The sequence below is a fragment of the Podarcis melisellensis genome, assembly GCF_964234715.1.
Source record: "Podarcis melisellensis genome assembly, chromosome: 3".
Taxonomy (NCBI): domain Eukaryota; kingdom Metazoa; phylum Chordata; class Lepidosauria; order Squamata; family Lacertidae; genus Podarcis; species Podarcis melisellensis.
This window is the reverse complement of record NC_138530.1, coordinates 50,005,179-50,032,548: the sequence shown is the minus strand read 5'-3', so window position 1 is coordinate 50,032,548 and position 27,370 is coordinate 50,005,179. Positions and strand designations below refer to the sequence as shown.

The 27,370-nt window shown below is 42.2% G+C and overlaps 3 protein-coding genes across 6 annotated transcripts; 2 read left to right on the top strand and 1 right to left on the bottom strand.

Moving 5' to 3' along the window:
- Positions 1-1,169: 1,169 nt before the first annotated feature.
- On the top strand, positions 1,170-11,311 carry CCR6 (C-C motif chemokine receptor 6). Its single transcript, XM_081906931.1, has 4 exons — positions 1,170-2,756; positions 4,560-4,687; positions 5,713-5,805; positions 8,274-11,311. The coding sequence occupies exons 3-4, from the start codon at positions 5,797-5,799 to the stop codon at positions 9,324-9,326; spliced, it is 1,062 nt and encodes a 353-aa protein (XP_081763057.1). The 5' UTR covers positions 1,170-2,756; positions 4,560-4,687; positions 5,713-5,796; the 3' UTR covers positions 9,327-11,311.
- A 276-nt stretch (positions 11,312-11,587) lies between these two features.
- On the bottom strand, positions 11,588-23,393 carry LOC309367471 (monocarboxylate transporter 8-like). Of its 3 annotated transcripts, none has more exons than XM_081906822.1 (9): positions 23,258-23,393; positions 22,297-22,559; positions 21,627-21,842; positions 20,593-20,802; positions 18,153-18,307; positions 15,870-16,032; positions 14,411-14,614; positions 13,960-14,162; positions 11,588-13,161 (listed from the first exon to the last, which is right to left on the bottom strand). In XM_081906822.1, exons 2-9 carry the CDS (start codon positions 22,541-22,543, stop codon positions 11,989-11,991), a joined length of 2,571 nt encoding a protein of 856 aa, XP_081762948.1. In that variant the 5' UTR covers positions 22,544-22,559; positions 23,258-23,393; the 3' UTR covers positions 11,588-11,988. The 3 variants fall into 3 exon arrangements, with proteins under 3 accessions (XP_081762948.1, XP_081762950.1, XP_081762949.1); XM_081906824.1 differs by having other exon boundaries at positions 14,411-14,530; XM_081906823.1 differs by having other exon boundaries at positions 22,297-22,600; positions 23,258-23,359.
- A 98-nt stretch (positions 23,394-23,491) lies between these two features.
- LOC309367536 (uncharacterized protein) lies at positions 23,492-27,367 on the top strand. Of its 2 annotated transcripts, none has more exons than XM_081906966.1 (3): positions 23,492-23,612; positions 24,938-25,140; positions 25,927-27,367. In XM_081906966.1, exons 2-3 carry the CDS (start codon positions 24,943-24,945, stop codon positions 26,503-26,505), a joined length of 777 nt encoding a protein of 258 aa, XP_081763092.1. In that variant the 5' UTR covers positions 23,492-23,612; positions 24,938-24,942; the 3' UTR covers positions 26,506-27,367. The 2 variants fall into 2 exon arrangements, with proteins under 2 accessions (XP_081763092.1, XP_081763091.1); XM_081906965.1 differs by lacking the exon at positions 23,492-23,612 and adding an exon at positions 24,374-24,724.
- The last annotated feature ends 3 nt before the right edge of the window (positions 27,368-27,370 follow it).

Here is a 27,370-nt window from a genome sequence, read left to right as displayed (position 1 = left end):
TGCCTATTTATTCTGGCATGTCCTACTTCAGGATGATTTTTACTCTTAAGAAGGTGGGCACAAGATTAAAGCTTAAAGTTGTGCTCTCAAGCATGTTACTTAGGAGTAAGTTCCCTTGAGCTCAGGGAAATGTATATAGTTATATGCCACCCCAATCTCTCTTTTTTTTAATAAATATTTATTGGAGTTTTTAATAAAAGAGATACAGAAATATTAAACAGCATTACTTTGTTTTTACAAGATTTCATAACATCTTTAGACTTCCTCACATCTCCCGCTCCCACTTACATCATTAATGAATTTTTATCAGGCAAATTATCATCTTATTTCCAATTTTATAACCACATATTTAAATACAATATAATAGTTCTCCTACAAATTTTGTTTCTCTTAATCTCTCTTATCATCAAATTCTAATCCAATTTAATGATGGCCAATTATTTATAACCAAGCATCCTTCTTAATATTCCACTAAATCACAATATTTCTGTAGGTAAATCTTGAATTTCTTCCAATCTTCTTCGATCCTTTCTTCTCCCAGGTTATATGCCACCCCAATCTCCAAGCAGTACAGACTCCAGGGGGTTCAGGTGCTTACCCAGGGTTTGGTTTCCTGAAATGAGGGATAGTGGGGACTGTGGTGTCATTACGATAGTTTATTTACACATATATACAACCTGAGCCTAGCAAGGTCAGGTGGTACCCGGTGCATAATTTTGTGTGTGTCCCCCCCCCCCCATTGAAATTGAAATCTGTCAAAGAGAGCCGTGCAGGCAATTGCAATGCAGATCCTGCCTTCTCCCCCTCCCTCCCCCTCCCCCCATCAAAGAAAGCTGCGCAAGCAGTGCTGTTGCTGGTCCTGATCCTGCCTTGCCTCGTCAGAGACATGGCTCCTTGTCACCTCCCTCCTCTCCTCTCCACCCCTAAACCAGTGTGTGATCTCTCTCTGTCCCCTCAAACCAGCTGGGCTGCGGAGCTCTCCTAGGCGCTGCTCCTCCTACCCCCCCACCCCCAAACCAGCACACCTTGGCTCTTAAATGAAAGGCGAAAGCAGGTGACTGCAGCCTCTCCCGCCTCCGTGCTCTTCTCGGAGTCTGCGTCAGCCCCAGAAGGACTTGTGAGCAACACAGCTTTGACCCTGGCCACACAGACACACACAAAGCACCTGAGCGAGGGCGGCACATGGACAGGCAGGGAGAGCAGGGCCTGGCCAACAGCACATGTGCCCGGCCACAGAGGTGGGAAGGGGACATGTCGGCATCACGATGCAACTCAACCCCGCTCAATTCCACTACATAGGCAGCTTTGAGTTCAGCCGGCATTTTGTCACCCCCATCATGATGTCACCCAGGGTGATCTGTACCCTTGCACACACACCCTTCCTATGCCCCTGCTGACTCTATGATGGAGGGCTCACAGCACTCCAAAAGAGTCTTGCTTCTCTCATAGCCACAACCTTGGATACCCACAGAAATCGACCATTGCTCTGAACCGTTGCTTTCTCTCTCTCTCTCTCTCTCTCTCTCTCTCTCTCTCTCTCTCTCTCTCTCTCTCTCCATCCATCTTGCTGCTTTGCTTCTAGGTCACATCACAATTCCACTCTAAACTCAGGCCTTTTGTCTTTCTAACTGACTGGGGAGGGAGGCCCACCTGTTTGCCCTTTTGCACAGAGCCACTCCCTTTGTTCCCTTAGCAATTGAGAGGGCAATTACCAGGCTGGCCTGGCACTTGCAGCAATTGAATCTGTGCTGGATCCAGGAATTAGAAGAGGGGTTCCGGCATACAACCTAACCCGCCCCCCAACTCATAACAATATTTTGAGCAAGCTACATGTGGTCTAGATGCTTCACACAGAGTCCCCCTCCGCAGGGCTACGTGTATCCCATCTTTCAGGAGTTTTTTCAAGTTTGAAAACAGGAATTGAACCACTTGTGGGGGATCTGTGGCCCTCCAGAGGTTGCTGGACTACAACTCCCATCACCCATGATCATTGGGAATTGGAGTCCCAAAAACATTGGTGCAGGGGGCACAGGTTCAGATCCCTGTGCCAAGCCAACATTTGATCGCATCATGACTGAAGACATGAAAACTCTCTTTAAAATGCAGACATCCACATTGAAAAGGAAATCTGTGTTGATTCAGAACAGGTATCTGCCCTCATTTGAAGTGGAAAGTTGCTGAGAAGCCAGACTCACTTCTGCAGTGAAAAAAAAAGCCACACTCAGCACTGTTTGTAGGCACAAACTTACCTAAGTAAGCCATGAAATAAGATGCATAGAACACTTGTCATGTACCAAGCTGTGTATCCTTTGTGCAGAAATGCCAAACTAATCTGTATGTATAAAAATGTTTGCAATTATGCAGGTTGTTAAAATAAGTTGTGTGTTTGTGATGAAGGTTAGAAGCAGGGGACAGGAAAAGCTGCTTGCACCTGGGAACCTATTTGGAGCACGCTGAGTTTCATGTGCCTGTTTTCTCTCAGCTTATCTGTTAATTTGCTTTGGTTTGTGGTAGCCAAGAGCTGACACATGGTGAGATTTGGAAAACCGCAGTAACCACACTAGCAAAGTCAATGTTCTTTTTCAAACTGAGACAGAAGAACAAAGACTTCAATGTGTAGGTTTTATTTGCATGTGTAACAGACTTCCAGGCAAGGTGCTTTAGAAAATACTTTATATGTGTTTTCAGCACTTGGAAAACATCTCTCTTTTTCTGCAGATTTTAATAACTACGGCAAAACGTATCACACTGAGCAGGTAAGTCCAGCTAACTGCAATAGGCATGATAGAAACTAAAGTTCTTCAGGTATTTTCTTGTTGCTGAGTATAACGCACTGATATACATATGCAGTGCTTTTTTCTAAAAAAATAAAAATGTTTAGGGGTACTCTCATTTTGACTCAAGAAAATCACCATTTTATAGTTCAAATCGGGAAAAATAAATAACAGTAAATGGACAAAGGTACAAGGAGTCATAAAATGTTTAGGGGTATGCGTCCCCCTGCATCCCCCCAGAAAAAAGCACTGTATATATGTCTGCTTAATGGATACCATGACAGTAATTCAGATGAAGAAATAATCAGATTTAATAATATGATTTGCTAGCATTTGCTTGTTCCACAAACTCTTAATTAAAACCTCTTTTAGACTGTAAGTCTAAACTTGCTTACAAGGGCAGTAATTCTTCTGAACACAGCGAGGTATACTTTCAGGTAAATCTGTATAGGATTGTGCTGTAAATGCATTAAAGGAGGAGAGGCAATGGAGTTGTTAGAGGATAAACATGCAAATGAAATACTCAAACAAAGAAGCAGAGAAGCAAAATTAAGTATTTTAATCTGCCTTCTCTGCAGAAGGTATCATCCTTCCTTACTAGATTTATTTGGACCAAGCGTAGTCCACAGTAAATTGAAAGGAACTGTGGTGTAATGGCTAGTCTCTGGATCACTGGATAAACCTTCAGCCCTGTGACCCTTTTTATCCTCACATATACCATCTTGAGCTCTCTGATGAGAAGGCAGAATATAAAAGTAATGAACTAATTCTTTACCATATTTTTAAAAAAGATTTTGTTTTACAGGAAGCTATTCATAAACTGAATGAAATAAATCAGATCAACTGTCCAAGCACTTTAACTTTGGCCCCAGGTAAATGGGTTGAAACATCTTTTAAGGTTAAAATGTGCTGTGTTTAGGACTTTTGTGTTGTGTGCACAGGAAGCCACAAAGCACGCATGCAACCATTCAGACATTACTGGATACACTTATTTTGTTCGACAAGGAGATTCGTCTTCATCGGCACCACTCAGCCAATACTTTTCACTTTTCACAGTAAGCTTTCTTGTGTTGCAGCCTTTGGTTTATGCTGAGTTTTTCATTCAGTTCCATGTACTTTTTACACTTTATTTTCCCCCCATGTGCAGTGACTTAAAAAAACAGCAACTCATTAAAAAGCCCAAATCTGCATCTTCACTTATTCTATGTCATTTTTGGCCTGGTCCAGCTCTTGACACAGGACACTAGTTGTGCGTAACTGCTGATTGCCATGCATGGGGATGTGTGTTCCACAGCTGTATGGGAAGATGCATGTGGTCAGTTCCATGGGACCTGGATGAATGTTGCAGTGTCATAGACCCGTAGAAGCAGGATTGTAGAGTTGGAAGGGACCCCAGGGGTCATCTAGTCCTTCTGGTTAGCCAGATGCACTAACCCATTGCGCTACTTGAAGGATGCAATGGGGCTACATTCTCCAGCCCCTAAGCTGTGGAACTCCCTCCCCACATTATACAGCCTCCGGTGAATGCTGAAGGCACCCCTTTACCTTGGCTTTTGACACTTGACCTGTAACAACAACAACAACAACAATTTATTATTTGTACCCCAGCCATCTGGCTGGGTTTCCCCAACCACTCTGGGGGGCTTCCAACAAAGATTAAAAATACATTAAAATGTCTCACATTAAAAACTTCCCTAAACAGGGCTGTAGGACCTTATTTGAGGGTTGTGTTTTTAGTGTTTTTAATGTTGTTCTTTAATGTTGTGACTTTCCATGGAACCTTAGGGTGAAGGGCGGGAAGTAGATAACAACCAGAAGAAGAAGAGGAGGAGGAGGAGGAGGAGGAGGAGGAGGAGGAAGAAGTGAAAGCTGCTTCTGTATGTAGATCACCTTGGCTGCACTGGAGGAAAAAGGTTGGTTTAGAAACCTGTGCCCCACCCATCTACTTTCCCTTTGCTCAGATTTGCTTTCAACAACTAAAATGCAACTATATCATAATAAAGCAGCAGAAAACAAACCAATATAAAAAATAAAAGCATTCTTTACTTACTTATTTATTTATTTTTTAAAAAACACCCCACTATTCATAAAGGGATTTGTGCTAAGCTGTTCACGTTCATTAAACAGTAAAAAGTCTGGATTGAATTCAACCAAATCATATTCAGACTGATTGAAATCAATGGACATGTAATCACAGCCATTGATTTCAATAGCTTTAAGTCTGACCTACCGTATTTTTCGCCCCATAGGACGCACCGCCCCATAGGACGCACCTAGTTTTTTTGGGGGGGGGGGAATAAAGAAAAAAAATTATTTCCCCCCCCCCCAGGCACGGGGCTGGCACGGGGGAAGCCCGAGCTTCCCCCGACCCCAGCCCCCAGAACAGCCTGCTATCCGCAAGCCTAGGGAGCCCCGCCGGTCTCCCCAGGCTTGCGGAGAGCTGCACGAAGACCGGGCGCACTCTTCAGCGCGCCCCAGGCTTCGGAATGCAGGCAGCTCTCCGGGAAGCCCTGGAGCGCAGGCAGCTCTGTGCAACCCTCGGGAGCCCAGCACGAAGTCATGCCAGTCTCCCAAGGGTTGCGCAGAGCTGCCTGAAGCCTGGAGAGCGAGAGGGGTTGGTGCGTCCTGAAGCCTGTATTCGCCCCATAGGACGCACACACATTTCCCCTTCATTTTTGGAGGGGGGAAAGTGCGTCAATATAGGGCGAAAAATACGGTACTTGGATTCAGTCCTCCATGTTATTCCACATATTGAAATTCTGGGAGAACTAACATATACAGAGTCCTATGAAATCAAAGACAGCCCAATAGCTAATAGGTGTACTTCAAAAAGTTCAAGGAGACACTGATCTAGACTTTGACCAGTTTCTCCATAGGGCTTATTAGACACACACTTTTCCTGTTTCATTTTCCTAATCCGCTTCCTTTCTTTGCAGAGACTTTCCGTAAATCCAACTGAACTGCCACTGCTATTGCTATTGCTACAAGTCTCCTCTGATCAAAAGAAAGGCAAAGCACCATAATGAGCGGGGTATGTCTTTTTCTGAACTCAGTTATCTTCACCACAGAGGGTAAAAGAGGAAGCAATACTATGTTATGTGTACTGAAACCGGTGAGGGAGATCAAGCAGAGCTGCCTTGAACTTCAAAGCCAATTCTGTTTCTTCCTCTGAGGCTGCAACCTGCGCATACTTGGCGTGAGACTTGGGGGAATTTTAGATTGTGCACATTCATCCTGATTTGTTTGCAGGCAGATAAGAGAACACTGGCTAGAGGTTGTTGTGTCAAAACCAGTGGCACCTGACACTTTCCATTGCATTTCCCCTCACTTTCCTTAATGCAAAAAGTCTGATCTGTGCAAGCTGAATTTGCCTGTGTAAGCGACTGAATCTCACTTGAAAACAGTGACAGTTTGGAAGCCCCCTTAGGCTGCAATCCTAATTCCACTTACCTAGGAGCAAGTCCCATTGAGTTAGGATTGCAATGTAATTCTCATTGAACTTGATAAACATGTTTGGAACTGCACAGTAACAATGGAAATGACAGCTTTTCTCGCTCTGGTTCATTGGTCAATTTTTTTCTGGCTCCTTCTGAAATATATATACAGTGGTACCTCGGGTTAAGTACTTAATTCGTTCCGGAGGTCCATTCTTAACCTGAAACTGTTCTTCACCTGAAGCACCACTTTAGCTAATGGGGCCTCCTGCTGCTGCTGTGCCGCCGGATCACGATTTCTGTTCTCATCCTGAAGCAAAGTTCTTAACCTGAGGTACTATTTCTGGGTCAGCGGAGTCTGTAACCTGAAGCGTATGTAACCCGAAGCGTATGTAACCCGAGGTACCACTGTATTTACCATACCTGCAGATTTGCCACATGCACTGGAGACAAATGCTGGGTGCAAGAGACCACTGGAGATTATGTTTATTTACTATTTTAAGTTTCTTGCTCCTAATCCTGTCTTTAACCAGCTCTCTTAAGCAAGTCTGCCAACTGCATATAACTCATATTACGTTGAAATGCCTCTCCTAACTATCCTCCGTACAGGACTTCAGTGAAAAATATTTCACAGAGATGTCCATAATTCCTAAGTGTATTGGGTTGTAACAAACACTGCACAAACAGAATGCACAAGCTCACATAATGGATCTTCCTCTCCCTACCCTCCTTCTCTGTACCCCCAGAAAAGCCCCTCTGGAGTTGAAGTGACTTACCAAACACAGTGGACTGTGCAATCTGGGGCTGCAATGGAAGAGGTGAACTGCCTCAAATTGGCTGGAGGTATCTTGTGCTCAAGTGGAGCAAGATTCCTCCCCACAACCAGAGGAATTCCCCAGTATTTGGTCCACAGTATTCTCCTCTGGGGAAGGGGATACCAGGGACTGCAGGGGAGAGAAGGGGAAAGAAAAAATGCATTGTGTGATCTGCCTTCCACTCATGTGGGGGTGCAACCCATTATATGAAATTCTGTTTATTCCAATACTGTATTATAGACTGCCGAGAAATGTGTTCAGTGTTAGGGTTGCCATATTTTAAGAGGTAAAAATCCAGACACAAAAAGTTGTTGAGCTTTTTTAGGGCAATCACCCAATAGCCCCTCCACTGCCGCACTGACCCCAAGATCCTGCTGTGCCAGAGCCTGAACCAGAGCTACCCGTGCACAATTTCTTTTTTAAACCCCAAATCCAGGACAAATGGAAAATTCCCCCTGGATGGGCATGTAGGACCCCCAAAAGAGGTCATGTCCGGGAATTCCTGGATGTATTGCACCCCTAAGTGTGCTAATCTAACTGCTGATTCATTTATGAATTTGTGTGAGTTTATGAAATGTATTTCTCCCTCCTTCCTCTACATGCACACATCCTATAATGTGTGAATATAAAGCTACATGAATAGGGTATGTGGGGAGATGCACTTTAACTGTGTCTTGATGGTTTTTTTAGGGTGGGGGAAGGGGAAGACTGGGCTGTAAGACTGTTACTGTGTGGGAAAGTTTTGAGACCAAACTGTGCGATCACATTTAACCATGTTTGTGGTAATTTATTTTGCTGTGGCTATGTGGGATATCGTGATTTTATGAGATTTGCTGAAGCCAATCAGAAGTTAAGCGCTGTTATAACAGAATCGACAACATTCCAAACGACAAGCTTGCCAGCCCAGGTTCTCTGCTAGAATAGATGGAGTGAGGGAGTGTGTTGAGCCTCATACAGGAAGTTTTTTTGGGTCATAGTTTGAGACAGACATGTGTGCCATTCTATGTACCTTGCTCTCTCCAGAACAAATAAATTCTGTCCCTGCCCTAATTTTGGTGATTCTCCATTCCCACTACAGCACATGCTCCCCCCTGCTATATTCCAGGCCTTTCCTATGGAGCATGGATTTCCCCCTGCCTCAGAATGTACATTTAAGAACCAAACAAATGAAGACCAAATGTTTTTATCAAAAGTTTTCCTTACCAGAGCTTGCCGAAATGTGAGTTTAACGGAATCCATTGTCCTTTCAGGAAGAATCAACCACTGCAGATTATTCTGATTTGTATGCTGAGATTGCGATGCCATGTGACAAGGATGAAGTCAGAAACTTCACGAAAGCCTTTCTTCCCATTGCTTACTCCCTGATCTGTGTCCTGGGGTTCGTGGGAAATATGTTTGTAGTGATGACATTTGTTTTATATAAGAGGTCTGATTCTATAACTGATGTCTGCCTCTGCAATATGGCTATTGTGGACATATTGTTTGTTCTCACTCTTCCTTTCTGGGCAGTAAACTACGCTCTGGACAACTGGATTTTTGGGGATTTCCTCTGCAAGCTCACCAAAGGTATCTATGCCATTAACTTCAACTGTGGCATGTTACTCTTGGCCTGCATAAGCATAGACAGGTATGTTGCCATTGTGCAGGCCATAAAGTCATTTAAGCTTCGAGCAAGGTGTCTAGCCCACAGTAAAGTGATCTGTTTGGCTGTCTGGGTCTCCTCTATGTTAATCTCAAGTGCTACTTTCATGTTCAGTGAAAGCTACGCACTTCCAGGCAATGCAACCACATACATTTGTGATCACAAATCCAGTGCAAATTCCAATGTACAACTGAAATTGCTGATAATAAGTTTCCAGCTTTTATTTGGGTTTTTTGTCCCTCTGTTGTTCATGGTTTTTTGCTACACCTTCATTCTCAAAACCTTAGTGCAGGCTCAGAATTCCAAAAGAAGCAAAGCTATACGTGTGATTATCTCTATCGTAGTTGTTTTTCTGCTGTGCCAAGTTCCCTACAATATGGTTCTCCTGGTGACGGCAGAATCTATGGGGAAACTGGACAAAGCTTGCCAGAGTGAAAAGCAATTGGCTTACGCAAAATATGTAACGGAAACTCTGGCTTTCCTGCACTGTGGTATGAACCCTGTGCTCTATGCATTCATTGGTGTGAAGTTCAGGAACTACTTTGTGAAAATAATTACAAGCCTGTGCTGTGTGAGACATATGAACTGTGGAACTACACTTGGTTCAAAGATAAGTTCCGATACTGTCCACTCCAGACAGACAAGTGAAGTTTGTGAATGACATAATGGATTATTGTGTATGCAACATGGTTATCCTGGGGTAGAATCATTATTTAGGCCTCACACAGATATGCTGGCTTCTTTATACTGTTCAAATCAGTTCACTTAATACATTGTGCCCGTATAAGCTTCTGCCACAGAAAACTGGTCAGTTTCAAAAGCAGTTAATAGCTCTTTACACATTTCAAATAAAGCCAGTCTCCCTGTTCCCATAGTGGGACCAGGTTTCCGGGTGTTTGCATGCATACCTCTTCTCTTCAGACATACCAGAAAAACACAAGATTGCCATCTTCTGGAAATGCAGGGACTCTTTCTTCCTTTCATGGGTGCAGCTGGCTCCTGTGTTTGTTTTGTTATAGTTCCACTTCAGCTATTGATATTATAAGAATTATCAAAAGTGTACTGTTATGGTTTGCCCCACTGCTTTCTTGAATTGGCTAAGTTGTTAGCAATGGCACCTGTTGACCACTGGGAATAGGCTTTTCTTTTGCTGATTGAAATAGGCGTGGTTCCCCTCTCTGGCCCGTAAAAGGGTTTTAGAATTATAATTTGTATTAATTTTATCATATGTAGTCAAAAATGCAAAAACTAAGGGTAATGAGGGGACAAAAGATAAAGGACCCATTTGAGAAGATATAGGAAGTTTTTTTTATTGATTAGTCAAGTGTAAAGGACAATGACTGCTCTCCATCCCTGATATACCAGACTATAGACATTGGGAGTTATTTTCTCTCTTTGTCTTGAAACCTTGTAAAGAAAAACGCTGTAAATGAACTTTAAAGGAGAAAATGTTTAAGATTATCAGTATATATAGTCACTGAGGTGCCTTAGACCTGTTAATACTGTTCCTTTGCTCCTGTTTTGTTGTGCTTGATTTTCAATTTGTATTTTCAAAAAAGCTGAATAAAGAAATAAATGATAAAAACAAGGTGAAGGTACATCATTTTTAAAGTTTTATCTGATGAATTGATACCTTCACATCAGGGCCGCCTTAAGCATATCCGGTGCGGTGGTGCAAAGATCCCTCTGGCGCACACGCGCCCCCCCCCCGCAACTCCATAACAAGGGAGGGGGCAGTGGAAAATGTCCTCTGCCTCCCCCACCGCCCTGATCCCAGGCATGGTGGCAGCGATCAAGCAGGAAAACATGATGACAGGCATGGTCTCCAGCGTTGGGGCACCCGAGAAGGCAGCCCGGGAAGGCTGCACACTGCCTTTTGCCAGGAAGCAGGAGGACGACAAGGACCCCATCTTTAGCAGATGGAGAGGCTTGGGAAGGAAGCTGCACACCCACAGTCACTTACAGACTCACTGTTAAGACTGTGTTCATGGAAGACAATCTTACTCAGCTATGAGTGATCACCAAAGAAGAAGGAGTTCTAGTTTCACTGTTGAGCGGCAGTATGCCTCTGAATATCGTTACTGGGAATCACAAGGGGGGAGAATGCAGTTTCATTCAGGTAAGGCTAGCCTATTTCCCATAGGCATCTCATTGGCCACTGTGGGAACAGGATCCTGGACCCAACAGGATTGTGGCCTGATACAGTAGGGTTCTTTGTTGTTAAATGCAGATTATATCTTTAAGGGAGTGTGGCGTTTGCCCATTCATTTAGGAAATGTTTGAACAGGTGGGAAAGATAGGGTTAAAAATATAGACCAATAGGAAAGCCTGAAGTGGAGCCTCCCTGTGTATAAAAGGGCTTAGCCCGAGGTTTGAGTTAGTTGTCGTTGTTGGGAGTTGTTGCGGGGGGGGGGCTAGTTGGTTGGTTTTAGTGGGCTGGCTGGTTGGGAAAGGCAGTTGGAGAAGCAGTTGGTAGGCAGTTGGTAACAGAGTGACAGTTAGGACAGTGGGTTCTTGAGTGAGGGGAGGCAGAAGGGATAGAGAGAGGAAAATAAGACTAAGAAAGTAAAGAGTAATAATGTTTGGAATGCCGTAAAAGTTTGTTTGTGACTGAAATAAAACACACTCTTCTCTATTAATTGAGAACCTGACTGAGGCTGAAGCGATTTTACCGGGGAGGACCTGGTTGGTGGCAGCGGATTAGTGGTGTACGGGCCAATAGTCCGTGAGACGACCGGGGGCTCTGTACGAACGCCACAGGGAGGAATAAACAACTACCGCTCATATTATCCTTAATCATTAGCCATTACTGGGTGGGGCTGATGGTAGTTGAAGTCCAGGTAATCCATTTATTTAGCATTCATCATAATTTGCCTGCACAGGTTGTATATATGCAGAAATAAAAACATGGTATCAAGCCAATCCAGCTAAAGAAAAACAATTGAGGAGCTTTATTTTACTTTTAAAAAGCAATTGTCAAAAACGTTTCAACCACACTAGAAATCCAGTCAGTTACAAATTGTTTCTACATCTAAGTTACAAAAATAATATACAGCTAAGAGAAGTGCTTTTTAGTAAATGGTATTTTGTGAATACTACTCAGACATCAAGCAAGGGTACTATGTAATGTACCCTTGATGGGCCAGACAGACAGATTTGTAACTGATCCAGTATCATTAACATTGCTGCTGCACTCTGATCATTTCTGTTGTGGTGCTTGCTCACCATCATCATTATCACTGGCAAATGCCATACCTCCTTCTTTTCCATGGGAAGTCGAAGGCATTTGCTGTGCCTGTACTACATGTGTTGAAGTTTCACTTCTAAAGGGGGTTTTTATTGGTCTCGAATTGGCTGGGCTCTTCATCACCTTCAGAGTTCTCTAGGAAAGCCATTCCTCTTGTTAGGGGAGGGTATCCTGTTGGATGTGTAGATCCTGAACTCCTGGCATCAGCTCTGCTCTCAGGATGCTCTCCTTTATCCTCAGGTTGGTCATCTGCAAAAGACACTCTGCGCTCTGTTGGTCTGAAAGATCCCAAGGTTTCTGCATCCGATATGGATAGCACTTGCCTTGGCCTCAAGTCAGCTAAGCTCCCAGGATGTGCACCTTCAGCATCATCATAGTCATCTGCAAAAGCCACTCTGCGCTCTGCTTGTTTGAATGATCCCAAGGTTTCTGCATCTGATACTGGTATCTCCTGCACTGGCCTCGTATCAGCTCGGCCCTCAAGATGTTCTCCTTTGTCTTCAGGTTGGTCATCTGCGAAAGCCACTCTGCGCTCGGCTGGTTTTGTAGATTCTGGAGTTTCTGCATCTGATATGGTTAGCACCTGTACTGGCCTCAAGTTAGTTTCACTACCAAAGTGCACATCTTCGTCATCATAATGGTCATCTGCAAAAGCCACTTTGCGCTCTCCTGACATTTCTTCATCTGATGTGGGCAGCACCCATACCAGTTTCGGCTTCAACTCTTTCGTGGTATCAGGTTTCTCTTCTTCTTCTTCACCATCATATTCATTGACGAAAGCCACCACATCTTCTCTTTTATGGGGAATGCGTTCCGACTGTTTTGGAATTTCTGCATCTGACATGGTTAGTTCCTTTTTTGGCCTCAAATCAATTTCACTTACAAATTTCTCTTCATCATCAGCCTCATATGTGTTTAGAAAAGCCAACACATCTTCTTTTTTGTAGGAAATGTATTCTGGATGTCTTATCAATCCACTTTCACTTTTAAATGATGTTTCTGGTGTGCTTAGCTCTTGCATTGGCATCAAATCTGTTTTTCTTTCAACCTGTTCTTGGGAGTCAATCTCCAATGTCCCAGCGGAAGATTTTGGTTCTGCTTTTGTCAAAGGCCCTGTTGCATCTGACTTCATTATGCTTTTTAACGATTTCACACTGAATGATTTAATACTACCGGTAAATCTTTTTGAATGATAAGATTGAGTTTCATCACCAGCATAAAGTGTTTTTGTGTAGGAGGAAGTTAGACTCTGAAAGAAAAGAAATACAGTAAAATTATTCTAGGGACTTAAAAAAAAATATTATTTTCTTTTTTCTAATGAGAAATTGTTATAGGGACTTGATAGGATGAAGAATCTGATGCAAACAATATATGATCTTAAGAACTGTCTCTGTCTTCATATACCCTGTCCCAAGGATCATCACTGTTCTTAGAAATTAAGAAAGCTTCATCAAATTATATTGAAATCTAAACATCTGCCTATTAAATAACAAAATCCACAGAATCTTAATGATTACTCAAAGCTCTTTCCACAAGAAATCGATAACCAAAACTATTTCAGGAGCATATTCTCTGGGTCAAAACTGAATCCCAACAAAATGAGTCACATTGGGTTGGTGGTTCTCTTTTTTTCTATAAGCAATTTTTATTAAAAGGTTTCAACATAATATACAATAAATGTCAAGCAAATCTAAAGAAGAGAAATAAGAAAGAGATCAGAAATTCCCTGTCAGAGGCCCAGCTCGCAATGAGTATATTTCAGTGCCAAGTCAAAATCTGGTTTTTTTACTCAGTAATCTGGGCCACAGTGAGGGTCACAGTCATAGTCACGCAGTGTTTGGCGTGCTTGTGTTGTTTGTTGGTGTTGAATAATATTAATTTCTGTAGCACTTTTAAATTAGTGCTAAAAAAAAAAAATCAAACCTACACCAAGGGGAACTGCACACCCAGCATCACCCACACTTTTGCCCTGTACAGATGGTACAAATTTCTGTGGCAAAGCCAGATTCTACTTGATTAGAACAGAGTGTAGAATAATGGTATTTACCCCTAACGAAGGAGTGGGTGATTGCCAAGGAACTATGGTGTTTGTTATCACACATACAGAAGCATTAAGATAGTTTTTCGATGACTGTGTTGTTTCTCTTTGCAGCCATGGAATGAAAGCAAGGATGCTAGCTGCAGCAATATTGCAAATTCCCGTTACTACAAAGCCAATATTGTAGTTGCCGAGCAAGTCATACATTGCACCTGCAATAAAAATATGCAGGTTAATTTTCCAAACTTAATTTCTCAAAGAATAACTTTATTTCAACTGTCCCTGTAAAACCTTGCATTATAATGACAAACCAAAAGAGATTTTAAAAATTCTTCCTACTTTCCGGGGCCACATCCCAAACACAGGTAGCATAGTAAAGAGACTGCTAAATAACTGTAAGGTGGGGAGTGGTAGGAACTAACTGCCTCATAAAATAACAGATTTGCATTGGTTGATTTACCTGCAAAGGGTGCACCAAAACAACTGCTTGCATTGACAACCATGAGAAATCCCCATGCAACTGGCATTTTCTCGGGCCCCATCAAATCAAATGTAAGGACAGGTAAGAGAACATAGTTTCCTGCATCAACAAATCCCAAAACAGAGCAAGCTGCTATTAGGGAGGGAAAGTTTGTACAGTGAGGAATGATAAAATATACCACACCTGGAAAACAAAACAAAAAACTACATTGAAGGATATTTTATTACAGACAAACATGTTTACCGATTCATTAAAACATGACAATACAGTAACGTTACAGCCTTAAAAGTCCACTATCCAGCCATTATGAAAGCTCAGTGCTCCATACTCAACAAATTTCTGTTTCTTAAACAGCTTCCCATCTCTGAAGGTGCTACGTAGTAAATCACTGCTGATACACTGGAGGTTTTTTAGCAGAGGTTGGATGGTCTTCTGTTGTGGATTCTTTAGTTGAGATTCCAGCATTGCAAGAGGTTGGACTAGAATATCTATGATTCTATGATTGCTTAAACACAGGAGAATTTCATAAGCAGATGGGCAGGGAATCAAAAGACTACTGGGTTAACACTAACCATTTTCTAAACTACACATTTGAATCTCAGATTACCTCAACAACTGCATTGTTATTCCTAGGCTTTTTTCAGAACACTTCCAAAATAAATGAATCCTACCGAGGGCTTTTTACTCTCTTTACTGGGCCAGTGTTTTTTTTTTGTAGGATACATAAACAATATCATTGGTTGACTCATTAATGGGCATATTTCAAATGATGGTGGAACCCATTTGACTCTTTTAACTGGTCACAAATCTTCTTAAATAGTTGGGGGGAGACTACATTTGCATACACAAGGTATGTATACTTCAGCATTAATCTTAAAAACAAATACTAGTTAGTTGTTGCTGATAATTCTTTATTTATTGAGCCATTAAAGGGCAAGTATCCAATGAAAAAGTATCAGTCTGGTGCTTGTCCTAGGTATATAGAGGCCCTATCATTCTTATGATCAGCCTAGTGTATTGTTTGGGATGACTTTTCCATCTACCAAATTCCATACATGCCGATAATTACGAAGAAATGGAATATCCATTCCACTGAGCCCACCCCTAACTAGCTGACCTCCGCCCCCCCCCCCCAAGACACTTGGCAGGGATAAGAGAAAGGAGTGGGTCCATTTTTGATCACATTTTCAACTTTTTACAATAAGGCTTTGCATACCCTGACCAGAGAGAGAAAACACATATGCAACACACCATCCAGCTATGGAGACAGAGGTAGAGTTCTGATTACACACACCTGGCTGGATCAAGTAGCAGAACTTCATTTATTTCAGTCACAGTCCTAATCGGCAATTGTGCTCACCATGGGAGTAGTTTTTCTAATCCTGACTAGTCTCTTAAAAGCTTTGCACTATTCCAACAAAATCAAATGAATACTTGCCAACGGACAATATGGACACTTGGTTAAGATACAGCCGATCGATTCGTTCAATATCACAGAGTTTTCCAAATAGAAGAGAGCTAACCATGCTGCTCACTCCAATTGCTACCATAATGTAGGATGCTTTCTCCAGTGGAATGCCCAGGTCACCAGCAAGTTTAATCTGCAAAATAAGGCCATTGAGTTTATATTCACCTCTCTATGCATTTGTCAAAAATACAATGTATATTTAGGCAACTGAGCGCTGATTACAACTGAGCAATCCAGGTCTTTCAGTGTTACAGCGGTTCCTTGTGTAAGTAGGAGTGTTTGAACGCACACTGCCGGGAGTCGGCAAAACATACATTAATGTAATTAATTGAGAATTTGCCATGAAGCATCAAACCTCCTACTTCTTTCTTCTTCTTGCCCTCTCCCTCTTCAGTAGAATCTGTGGACAGCTGCAAAGTATAGAACTGAGGCAATGATATCATTGATTTGCCATAATAAAGGGATGTGATAATTTGCATCTGACAGGTTCTTCATATAAAATAATTTGGTAGCCATCTTTAAGCCTTTCTGCAGAGTAAACAACGAAGGAAAGTGCAAATGGTCTCAAAAGGAACAGCTAAAGGTCCCTTTCTCAAGCTTATTTATCTATTGCATCTATATCCCTTCTTCTCAAGGAACCAAAGGTGGAGTACATGGCTCTCCTCTTCCTCATTTATTCCCCTACCTATCAGGTAGGTTAGGGTGAGAGGCAGTGATCGCTGCCCCAAGGTCACCCAGCGTGCTTCATGGCCAAGTGGGGATTTGTACCCTAGTGTAAGGGACTGGGCCAAGGAGGAGGAGGAGGAGTGGTGGAGACCGCCTCCCCCTCCTGACCCTTCCAGGGAGGAGGAAGTGGAAGACAGTATAGATTGACAGCAGGGGTTTGTGGGAGGTTGCAGCTCAGAGGCAGAAGAAGGGAAAAGCTGGTAAAACATGGGAGAGCCGGAGCAACACCTGGCTGACATGTTCTCATTAGAAAGCATTCCAGACCCTCCATCTTCCAGAACCCATCAAGCCTTAAAAGTAGGAGAACAAAGAGTTTGAAGACAGAGGGCATGTAGCAGCACCCACAGAAGAAACGGTGAGAATGATGAATGAGGAAGTGGGAGAGGTGGGGTGTGTGTGTGGAGATTCACTCAGGACAACACCGTTATCCAAGAGACTGGGTTCTACAGCCTCTCTCTGTAAATAAAAAAAGACTGTGAGAAACGTTTTCTTGTCTTTATACTTTCCTGGGCAACCAGCCGGGAGCTGCTGACAGCATCCTGACACCTGGTCTCCTAGCTGTTAGTCTGACACCCTGATCGCTACACCACACTGTTCTTGTTAGGTGAGTCTGCCCTGCCCACCCCCACCAATGATTTATTTGAAGTCTATTTACACCCTACACCTTCAGCACTGTAATGTTCGCAGGCCAGCATAAAAGTTGAATGTAAAAATAAGTAAGCAACAACAAAATCTGTGCCTACAAAGTGTCATCAGATCTATATGGTCCCTTGGTAATTATAGCACATCAACCTTTGCCAGCCTTCCCCGGGGTTATTTAAGATGAAAACAATAAAAAGTTATCCTTTTTGGTGCACTGATCTAAGATCACAAATATCTCCTATTCTCAAAATGAAGACAACCAAGGACTTCGCTTTTCTGTACCAGCTTTGTGTAAGTCACTTTTTCTCAGCCACCACTGACCATCTGTAAAATGTGGATAGAGAGCATAGTTGTAAAAGCACAAATTATAATGACAAGAAATTGCATATCTGGCATATGAATAAGGTTACATATTACCACAATACAGCTGTACCCCGGAAGTCGAATGGAATCCGTTCCAGAAGTCCGTTCGACTTACGAAACGTTCAACTTCCAAAGCATGGCTTCTGATTGGCTGCAGGACGCTCCGGTAGCCAATGAGAAGCTGCAAAAGCCCCTTTGCATGTTCAGCTTCCCAAAGAATGTTCAAAAACGGGAAGATTCATTTCCGGTTTTCGATTGTTCAGGAGCTGAAACGTATGAGTTCCGGGGCATTTGAGAACCGAAGTACAACCTGTACTTGCTAACACTTTTAAAATTGTCCAAACACTTACTGGGTTTGGTCCCAAGGAAGATACTTATTTAGAAGAATTTTATTATGAAACGTTTGATTCTATATTGAATGTTGTTGCATCGTAATCATATATAAAATTACATATAAAACATAGCAGAAAAGAAGCATACTGAGGATTTCTCATGAAAACAAGTGTACAAACTAGTTCTTACCATATGCACAAATGGTATGAAGAATCCAAATTTGGCTAATCCAAGAGAACAGACCCAAACTTCAAAGATACGATCTTTCCACAAACTTAAATCAACAATAAAACCTCTTAGGGGGGAGGTTTTAAACTTTTCGACTACACTTGGATGAGCTCTATCTTTAAAAAACACACAATTGAAACAAACTATTATTTGCATAATATTTACAAAATACCATGGCTAATAAGGACGAGGGCCCACCATCAAGAAGCAGTAGGGATGAGAAGACGTGTTTTAAACCCTAAGCACATATATGAGGTTTCAAACACATATAGCCAATGCACAAAAATCTAATTTGTACTTTTGCTTTAAGTACATAGAGACATAGGAAAGTGCCTTTTGCTTAATAAACAAAAGGTAAAAGATATTCCTAACTAGTCTGCTATGTCTGCATAAGTGGTACTCTGACCTCGCCCTTAAATTTAGGAAGCTTGCTACAATAGAATTAAAATGCTCATATCTCACTAAAATTTCACAAAACAAGATGGAAATCTTCTACTTTCCCCATTGGCACCAAACCCTTTAGCAACTGAATCCTGGGGAAAGAGGGGCTTCTGTTGTGGGATACTGGCCTAGTTTCAGCCACTGCGTGACCTGGGAGTCCTGATCATACTACAGTGGTGCCTCGCAAGACGAAATTAATTCATTCCGCAAGTTTTTTCTTCTTGAAAATCAATCAATGCGTTCCTATGGAGACCGTCTGGGGACAGAGGGGAAGCGCCGCGCACCTTCCCCTCTGTCCCCGGACCTGTTTTAAAGCAAGGGAAGGGGCAGCGGGGAGAATCGCTTCTCCCCGTTGCCGCCCCTTGGTTCAAAAGGCGTCCGGGGAGAGAGGGGAAGGCGCGCACGCCTTCCCCTCTGTCCCCGGAGATTGCGGGGCTGGCAACGGGGAGAAGCGATCTTCTCCCCGCCGCCCCTTGCTTCAAAAGAGGTCCGGGGACAGCGGGGAAGACACGCTGCGCTTCACCGCTATCTCCGGAGCTTGTGGGGCAAGCTTCGTTTTGCGAAGCAAGCCCATAGGGAAATGCGTCTTGCGAAGCGGCTAAGAAAACGAAAAACTCCTTCGTCTAGCGAGTTTTTCGTCTTCTGAGGCGTTCATCTTGCGGGGTACCACTGTACTCTACTCAGCCCCTTGAGTACAGCTTTTTTCCCAGCCAGAATTTGCCAGAATTCAGTTCCGACACCTCTCAGGTGGGTGCCATTGGCATTCTAAGAGAATGAGGGAGGTGTTCACGGTGAGTTCTGGCACCTCTTTTTCTAGAATAATAGCCCTGTCCTTGAAGTTAACTGAAGACAAATTTCTCATGTATTTTTCAAGTTCCTGTTCCCCACTCTGTAATGTCTAGTTCAACTGACTCCATGACCTAATGTCGTTATAATGTGCATTCCCTGCTCTATTTCACATTACTGATGGCTGGCAAGGAATCACACATTATAATGGTATCAGGATGTGGGAGAAATTAGAATTTCATAGATATCTAATGGAATAAATCAGATATTGTTGGTGGGGGAAGGGGGACATATGAACATCCTTTTCAGCTGCAGCCCTAAACTCTGGTTCTAACTCAGTAATTACTTCTGCATCTTACAGATGATTCTGAGTCAATGCAAGTTATGCATTCTTAACATGAAAATGAGAAAGGAGCCATGGAAAGTCATTTGCCAGGTGGGGTGATCAGGTAGGATACAAGACTGAACAGTGAAATGCAAGAAGCAATTTCAGCATGTGCAGCTTTCCTTACTCTTCATTCAGGAGTGGCAAACCATACTTTCCAAAATCTCATTTTCTTCTGTGGGGAACCTTTGGCCCTCCAGATGTTGCTGAAATCCCATCACCCCTGACCAGTTGCCATGTTTGCAGAGGCTCTTGGGAGTCATAGTGCAGAAACATCTAGAGAGGCAAAGCTTCCCTGCACCTGCTTTAAATGGTTCAAGTCTGTCTGGACATTAAGATCTGCCTTGGAAGGCCCTGCTTGCAAGCCCACCAGTGAGACTGATTCAGCTGCCGGGCAAAAGAGACAAAATATTTTCTGTGATGACTGCCAAATTATAACTCCCTCCTCACAGAGGTGTGGATGACCCTGACTTCCAATTTTTAAGCAGGGTTTCAAAACTTATTTATTTAGGACCACCTTTTCTTAATGATGGCCACCCTTCAAAGCAGGGCTGGGGAAGCTTTGGCTCTCCAGCTGGACTCCGATTCCCATCAGCCCCAGCCAGCACAGCTAATGGTTAGTGATTATGGGAGTTGTAGTCCAGCAACATCTGGAAGGCCATAGACTCCTTGTTCCTATCTTCCTGACACATCTAGTTGGCCTGTTGCAAATGAAAACATATCTGCAACCAGAATATAACAAAGGCAAGAAGAAGGAAAGCTAACTAAGACGACCAAAACATTACATACGTTTTTGAAGAGGCTGATATGCAAATCCTGCAATGATGCATATTATTAGAATTCCACTGTATACACGTAGACTACGTCTCCATCCCAGTGTCTGAATTAAGTACTCGTGAAGTTTATTCTGCACAAAAGTTCCTGCGCACCCTCCTGCCATCACTATTCCAGTTGCAAATGAGCGCTTTTTAGTAAAGTAAAGGCTGACCATTATCAGGCCTACAAAAAACAAATGGCAAAAGTTACTAAGGTTTTCCGGCCCCATCAAAGTCTATGCAAAACAAGGTTTGGTAAAACAGTGTCATGCATGACTGAAAGTACAAGTGCAGCTACAATTTTGTCAGAACTGCCATGTCTGCAGGGGGAGCCACCTAGTGGATGCGATGTGTCATGCCTTTTCTTTTAGTTAAGAAGTATCAGGGTGGAACAGTGGTTGAACAAGAGGCCATCAACTCTCTGGGGCCCATGAGCATATTTAGAAACTTGAGGAAATGCCATAGGAGGCCATTCCCCATATCCACACAACACCCCATATGACAGTGTGGTGCAGTGGGTAGATGAAGGGTCACAACTCACAAGCATTTTGGGTCTATGGGCACCTTCAGAAACCTGAAGAACTGTCATGGAGGTCACCCCCACCCACTGCAAACCGCTCACACTCTTCACACCTCAACCCCATAACACTCCACCCTGCTGTGACTTCCACATCACAGTGCCCAACACTGAAATTTTACCTCACAACACACTGTCCTAAGCTGAAACACACACCCTCTACACACAGGACATTGCACACCTGAACAGTTATATATGCTTCAAATAAATAAATGGTAGTCTATACTAGGTACAGTATGTATTATTTTGAAGTACCCAGCTTGTCAAAATAACCAGATAAATTTAGTGGTTATAATGAAAAATATGAGTCCTGTATTATGGAGTGACTTTTTTCTTCACGGACACACAGCAAACTTTTCAGAACAAAGAATGCAACTTGGTATTTTATTGTGATTCAGGTTGCTTGACTGATTTTTTAAAAAAAGTGTTACCTGGAGTGGTGCCCAGGCTTGATCCCACGCCAACAATGATTCCGTGAGTGAAAAATAGTAAACGCAAATCATAGGTATAGGAAGAACATATTAGACCAATCATGACAACCATTGCTCCAATTATTGCCACTTTGATGGCTCCATATTTCACCAGAAGTTTTCCAGATACAGGACCAAATATCATAATGAAAGCATAGCTGATGGATCCGATCCAGGCTAAAAAAGGACAAACAGCTCTAATTAAATGAAGGAAAATGCACACATGCCACGAACGATATAGTAAAACTGATTGCCATATGCTTCACAGGTATGAAATACTATAACCCTTGAGGTCTATGAAAATGCGGCAACATATACAAGCCATATTGTTTTGTTATTTCAACACATCAACAAGATGCAACAGGTAATATCAACTCCCTCTTTATTTTTTGTATTAACCCTTAAGGTTGTAGTCAATGTAGCACTAAGTTGAATGTTCTGTCAGCACAAAGATTTCTCCTTGCGCAAGATAACACCCCCTCCCGAACACCCACTAGAGTAGACCTTTTGAAATCCACAGTTGGTTAATGTTTGCTTATTTCAGTGGGTCTACTCTGTGTAAAACTTAGTTGAACACCACCCATTATATCATACTTAATCCAACCGTATATAACATGTGACGATGACCTACCTATCTGTGAGTTGCTTGCCTTGAAGGTTGTAAGAAGGGGCGTCATATAAACGCCAAAAGCACTGTGGAAGCCACTGATAAACAAGGAATGGATGGCTGCTGCCAACACCACAACCCAGCCCCAGCCCCCATCGGGAGCGGGGTGTACAAAAGAAGCATCTGCATTGATCTCAGCCAGAGTTCTCTGTCGCCTCAAGCCATGTCTAACAAACAGTACCACAGACTGAAATCTCTGCAATATGCTCATGATGGAAAACAGAGACCTGTAATTGGGGGGGGGGGGAGTAAATGGATGTCTGTTAGCCTGCAAAACATGAAAAGGGTTCTTAATATATCGACTATATAATCTAACAATCTCATTATTGATGCACAAAGACCTGCTTTGCAAACAAAGTTGAACTGGTTGTAATCCACAGAACTCACTTATTGATGATTAATTTTATAAAAACCTGCAAGTAACTCTGTTAATCACGTTGATTTTTCTTTAAATACAGAGCATTAAGGGAATCTTTGAGTACACACTGATTTGCTGCAAGATCCATCTTTCCACTTAATTTGGTGCATGCACTGTTTTTTAACATGATAAAATCCACCTCTGGGGCTTTTTGGGTTGTGGGGAGGTAAACAATGAGGTGGGTTTTTTATTGAGCCTATAAGTATTATTCCCTGTTTAATTTCTGTATTGCCTTTTCCTCTTATAAGCAAATAATAATAATAATAATAATAATAATCCCTCAACTGTTTAAATAATATGAGGAAACTTAAGGCTTTATGTTCACCATACTGTTCCCAATTAACACTGCTAGACTATAACTCCAGTCATCCCAGGCCATTTGACCACGCTGGTGCGGGCTACAATCCAGTAATGTCTGGAGGGCCACAGGTTACACATTCGATTCCTCAAGTTGTTCTTCCCGCTATCAACCACGGATGTTCCTATTTATACTCTCCTGACCAATACCTTCTATGGACGGAGCTAAACGGGAGCGGATACCGCACCGCAATTTCGCGAAAGGTGGGGGAAAGTTAGCTGATGTCTCATCCAACATTCGTCCCTTTCCTGCCTAGTCCACTGTTAGCATCCCAGCAGCCGAAGGGAGCCTAGGCCCCGCCTCCATTCCAAAGCGGGGGCGGGGACAATGGGAATATGGTCGAACACGCACACGGGGCGGGGCTGCTTTCAAGGTTGCCACAGAGACAGAAAGATGAGAAGCGCACTTCCACTTCAAGGTTCCAAGACTCGAGGCTTTTGTCAACCGCGATGAAGTTTTATTGCCATCAAGTGGCACCTAAATCTTGAGAAATAAGTAAAGAAGGCAAGTGCGTCGTTAAGGGAAGTATATAAAGCGCGCCTTCCTTCAATGCAGCGCTGCTTCTTGTGGGAATGTTTTGAGACCACTTAACTGGTATTATTACTCTTGGTGCAACGTTTTATAAGGTTCCGGATTGTCTTTCTTTTTTTCTTTCTTTCTGCAATAACTGGAGCAATGGTGGTCATGTTTGGTCTAATGGGTTCTTCCTATTCCTATGATTTGCGTTTACTGCTGTTATGTCAGCAACACCCGAAGGAGCACAAATCCCCCGCCCAGCCTTGAATATACATACAGCACTCGTTACTTTCTGCCGGGCTGTGTTGAAGTTCCAGCAGAAATAAAGAAAAAAAGAAAAGACAAACCAGAACCTTATAAAAGGAGGCTTCGAAGGAAATTATGTGCCTAATAAACTTCACGAGTACTTAATTTAGACACTTGGATGGAGACGTAGTCTAGGTGTACACAGTGGAATTTTCACTTTCCCTCCCGAATAGCAGCTTGCTCTGTTTTGGGATTTGTTGATGCAGGAAACTATGTTCTCTTACCTGTCCTTACATTTGATCTGTTATTTTACTAGGCAGTTAGTTCATACCATCCCCACCCCCCACCCTACAGTTATTTAGCAGTCTCTTTACTACACTGCCTGTGTCTGGGATGTGGCCCCGGAAAGTAGGAAGAATTTTAAAAATTTCTTTTGGTTTGTCATTATAATACTACGTAGCACCTTCAGAGATGGGAAGCTGTTTAAGAAACAGAAATTTGTTGAGTATGGAGCACTGAGCTTTCATAATGGCTGGATAGTGGACTTTTAAGGCTGTAACGTTACTGTATTGTCATGTTTTAATGAATCGGTAAACATGTTTGTCTGTAATAAAATATCCTTCAATGTAGTTTTTTGTTTTGTTTTCCAGGTGTGGTATATTTTATCATTCCTCACTGTAGAAACTTTCCCTCCCTAATAGCAGCTTGCTCTGTTTTGGGATTTGTTGATGCAGGAAACTATGTTCTCTTACCTGTCCTTACATTTGATTTGATGGGGCCCGAGAAAATGCCAGTTGCATGGGGATTTCTCATGGTTGTCAATGCAAGCAGTTGTTTTGGTGCACCCTTTGCAGGTAAATCAACCAATGCAAATCTGTTATTTTATGAGGCAGTTAGTTCCTACCACTCCCCACCTTACAGTTATTTAGCAGTCTCTTTACTATGCTGCCTGTGTTTGGGATGTGGCCAAGAATTTTTAAAATTTCTTTTGGTTTGTCATTATAATGCAAGGTTTTACAGGAACAGCTGAAATAAAGTTAATCCTTGAGAAATTATTTTTATTGCAGGTGCAATGTATGACTTGCTCGGCAACTACAATATTGGCTTTGTAGTAACGGGAATTTGCAATATTGCTGCAGCTAGCATCCTTGCTTTCATTCCATGGCTGCAAAGAGAAACAACACAGTCATCGAAAAACTATCTTAATGCTTCTGTATGTGTGATAACAAACACCATAGTTCCTTGGCAATCACCCACTCCTTCGTTAGGGGTAAATACCATTATTCTACACTCTGTTCTAATCAAGTAGAATCTGGCTTTGCCACAGAAATTTGTACCATCTGTACAGGGCAAAAGTGTGGGTGATGCTGGGTGTGCAGTTCCCCTTGGTGTAGGTTTGATTTTTTTTTTTTAGCACTAATTTAAAAGTGCTACAGAAATTAATATTATTCAACACCAACAAACAACACAAGCACGCCAAACACTGCGTGACTATGACTGTGACCCTCACTGTGGCCCAGATTACTGAGTAAAAAAACCAGATTTTGACTTGGCACTGAAATATACTCATTGCGAGCTGGGCCTCTGACAGGGAATTTCTGATCTCTTTCTTATTTCTCTTCTTTAGATTTGCTTGACATTTATTGTATATTATGTTGAAACCTTTTAATAAAAATTGCTTATAGAAAAAAAGAGAACCACCAACCCAATGTGACTCATTTTGTTGGGATTCAGTTTTGACCCAGAGAATATGCTCCTGAAATAGTTTTGGTTATCGATTTCTTGTGGAAAGAGCTTTGAGTAATCATTAAGATTCTGTGGATTTTGTTATTTAATAGGCAGATGTTTAGATTTCAATATAATTTGATGAAGCTTTCTTAATTTCTAAGAACAGTGATGATCCTTGGGACAGGGTATATGAAGACAGAGACAGTTCTTAAGATCATATATTGTTTGCATCAGATTCTTCATCCTATCAAGTCCCTATAACAATTTCTCATTAGAAAAAAGAAAATAATATTTCTATAATAATTTTACTGTATTTCTTTTCTTTCAGAGTCTAACTTCCTCCTACACAAAAACACTTTATGCTGGTGATGAAACTCAATCTTATCATTCAAAAAGATTTACCGGTAGTATTAAATCATTCAGTGTGAAATCGTTAAAAAGCATAATGAAGTCAGATGCAACAGGGCCTTTGACAAAAGCAGAACCAAAATCTTCTGCTGGGACATTGGAGATTGACTCCCAAGAACAGGTTGAAAGAAAAACAGATTTGATGCCAATGCAAGAGCTAAGCACACCAGAAACATCATTTAAAAGTGAAAGTGGATTGATAAAACATCCAGAATACATTTCCTACAAAAAAGATGCATTGGCTTTTCTAAACACATATGAGGCTGATGATGAAGAGAAATTTGTAAGTGAAATTGATTTGAGGCCAAAAAAGGGACTAACCATGTCAGATGCAGAAACTTTTGAATCTACAAAACAGTCGGAATGCATTCCCCATAAAAGAGAAGATGTAGTGGCTTTCGTCAATGAATATGATGGTGAAGAAGAAGAAGAGAAACTTGATACCACAAAAGAGTTGAAGCTGAAACTGGTATGGGTGCTGCCCACATCAGATGAATAAATGATGATGCTGAAGGTGCACATCCTGGGAGCTTAGCTGACTTGAGGCCAAGGCAAGTGCTATCCATATAGGATGCAGAAACCTTGGGATCTTTCAGACCAACAGAGCTCAGAGTATCTTTTGCAGATGACCAACCTGAGGATAAAGGAGAGCATCCTGAGAGCAGAGCTGATGGGAGGCCAGTGCAGCTGGTACATTATACAGTCATACCTTGGGTTATATATGCCTCGAATTGAGCGTGTTCGAGTTGCTCTGTTACTTCCGGGTTTCGCCGCTTGCGCATGCGCAGATGCTCAAAATGATGTCACATGCATGCACAGAACGGTGAAAAGCGATGCGTGTGTGCACAGATGTGCGGTCGCTATTTATGTTTACCTCTAGATGCAATCTGGCTCCAGATCGGATCCCGTTTGTATCTAGAGGTACCACTGTATGTCTGAATAGTATTCATTATATTCATTATATGTCTGAGTAGTATTCACAAAATACCATTTACTAAAAAGCACTTCTCTTGGCTGTATATTATTTTTGTAACTTAGATGTAGAAACAATTTGTAACTGACTGGATTTCTAGTGTGGTTGAAAAGTTTTTGACAATTGCTTTTTAAAAACAAAATAAAGTTCCTCAATTGTTTTTCTTTAGCTGGATTGGCTTGAAACTATGTTTTTATTTCTGCATATATACAACCTGAGCATAACCTTGCAGCATGAACACCCCAGAAGATCTTGCTTCTCTATTAGTTGCAGCTTTGGATCAAGCAGAGAGCAAATATGTCTCTGTGTCTCCTGCTTCCAGCTTCTTCACACATAACTCTTCTGGCTACTGTCTTCATAATTAGTAGCTAGGTGAGTGGGTCTGGAGGAA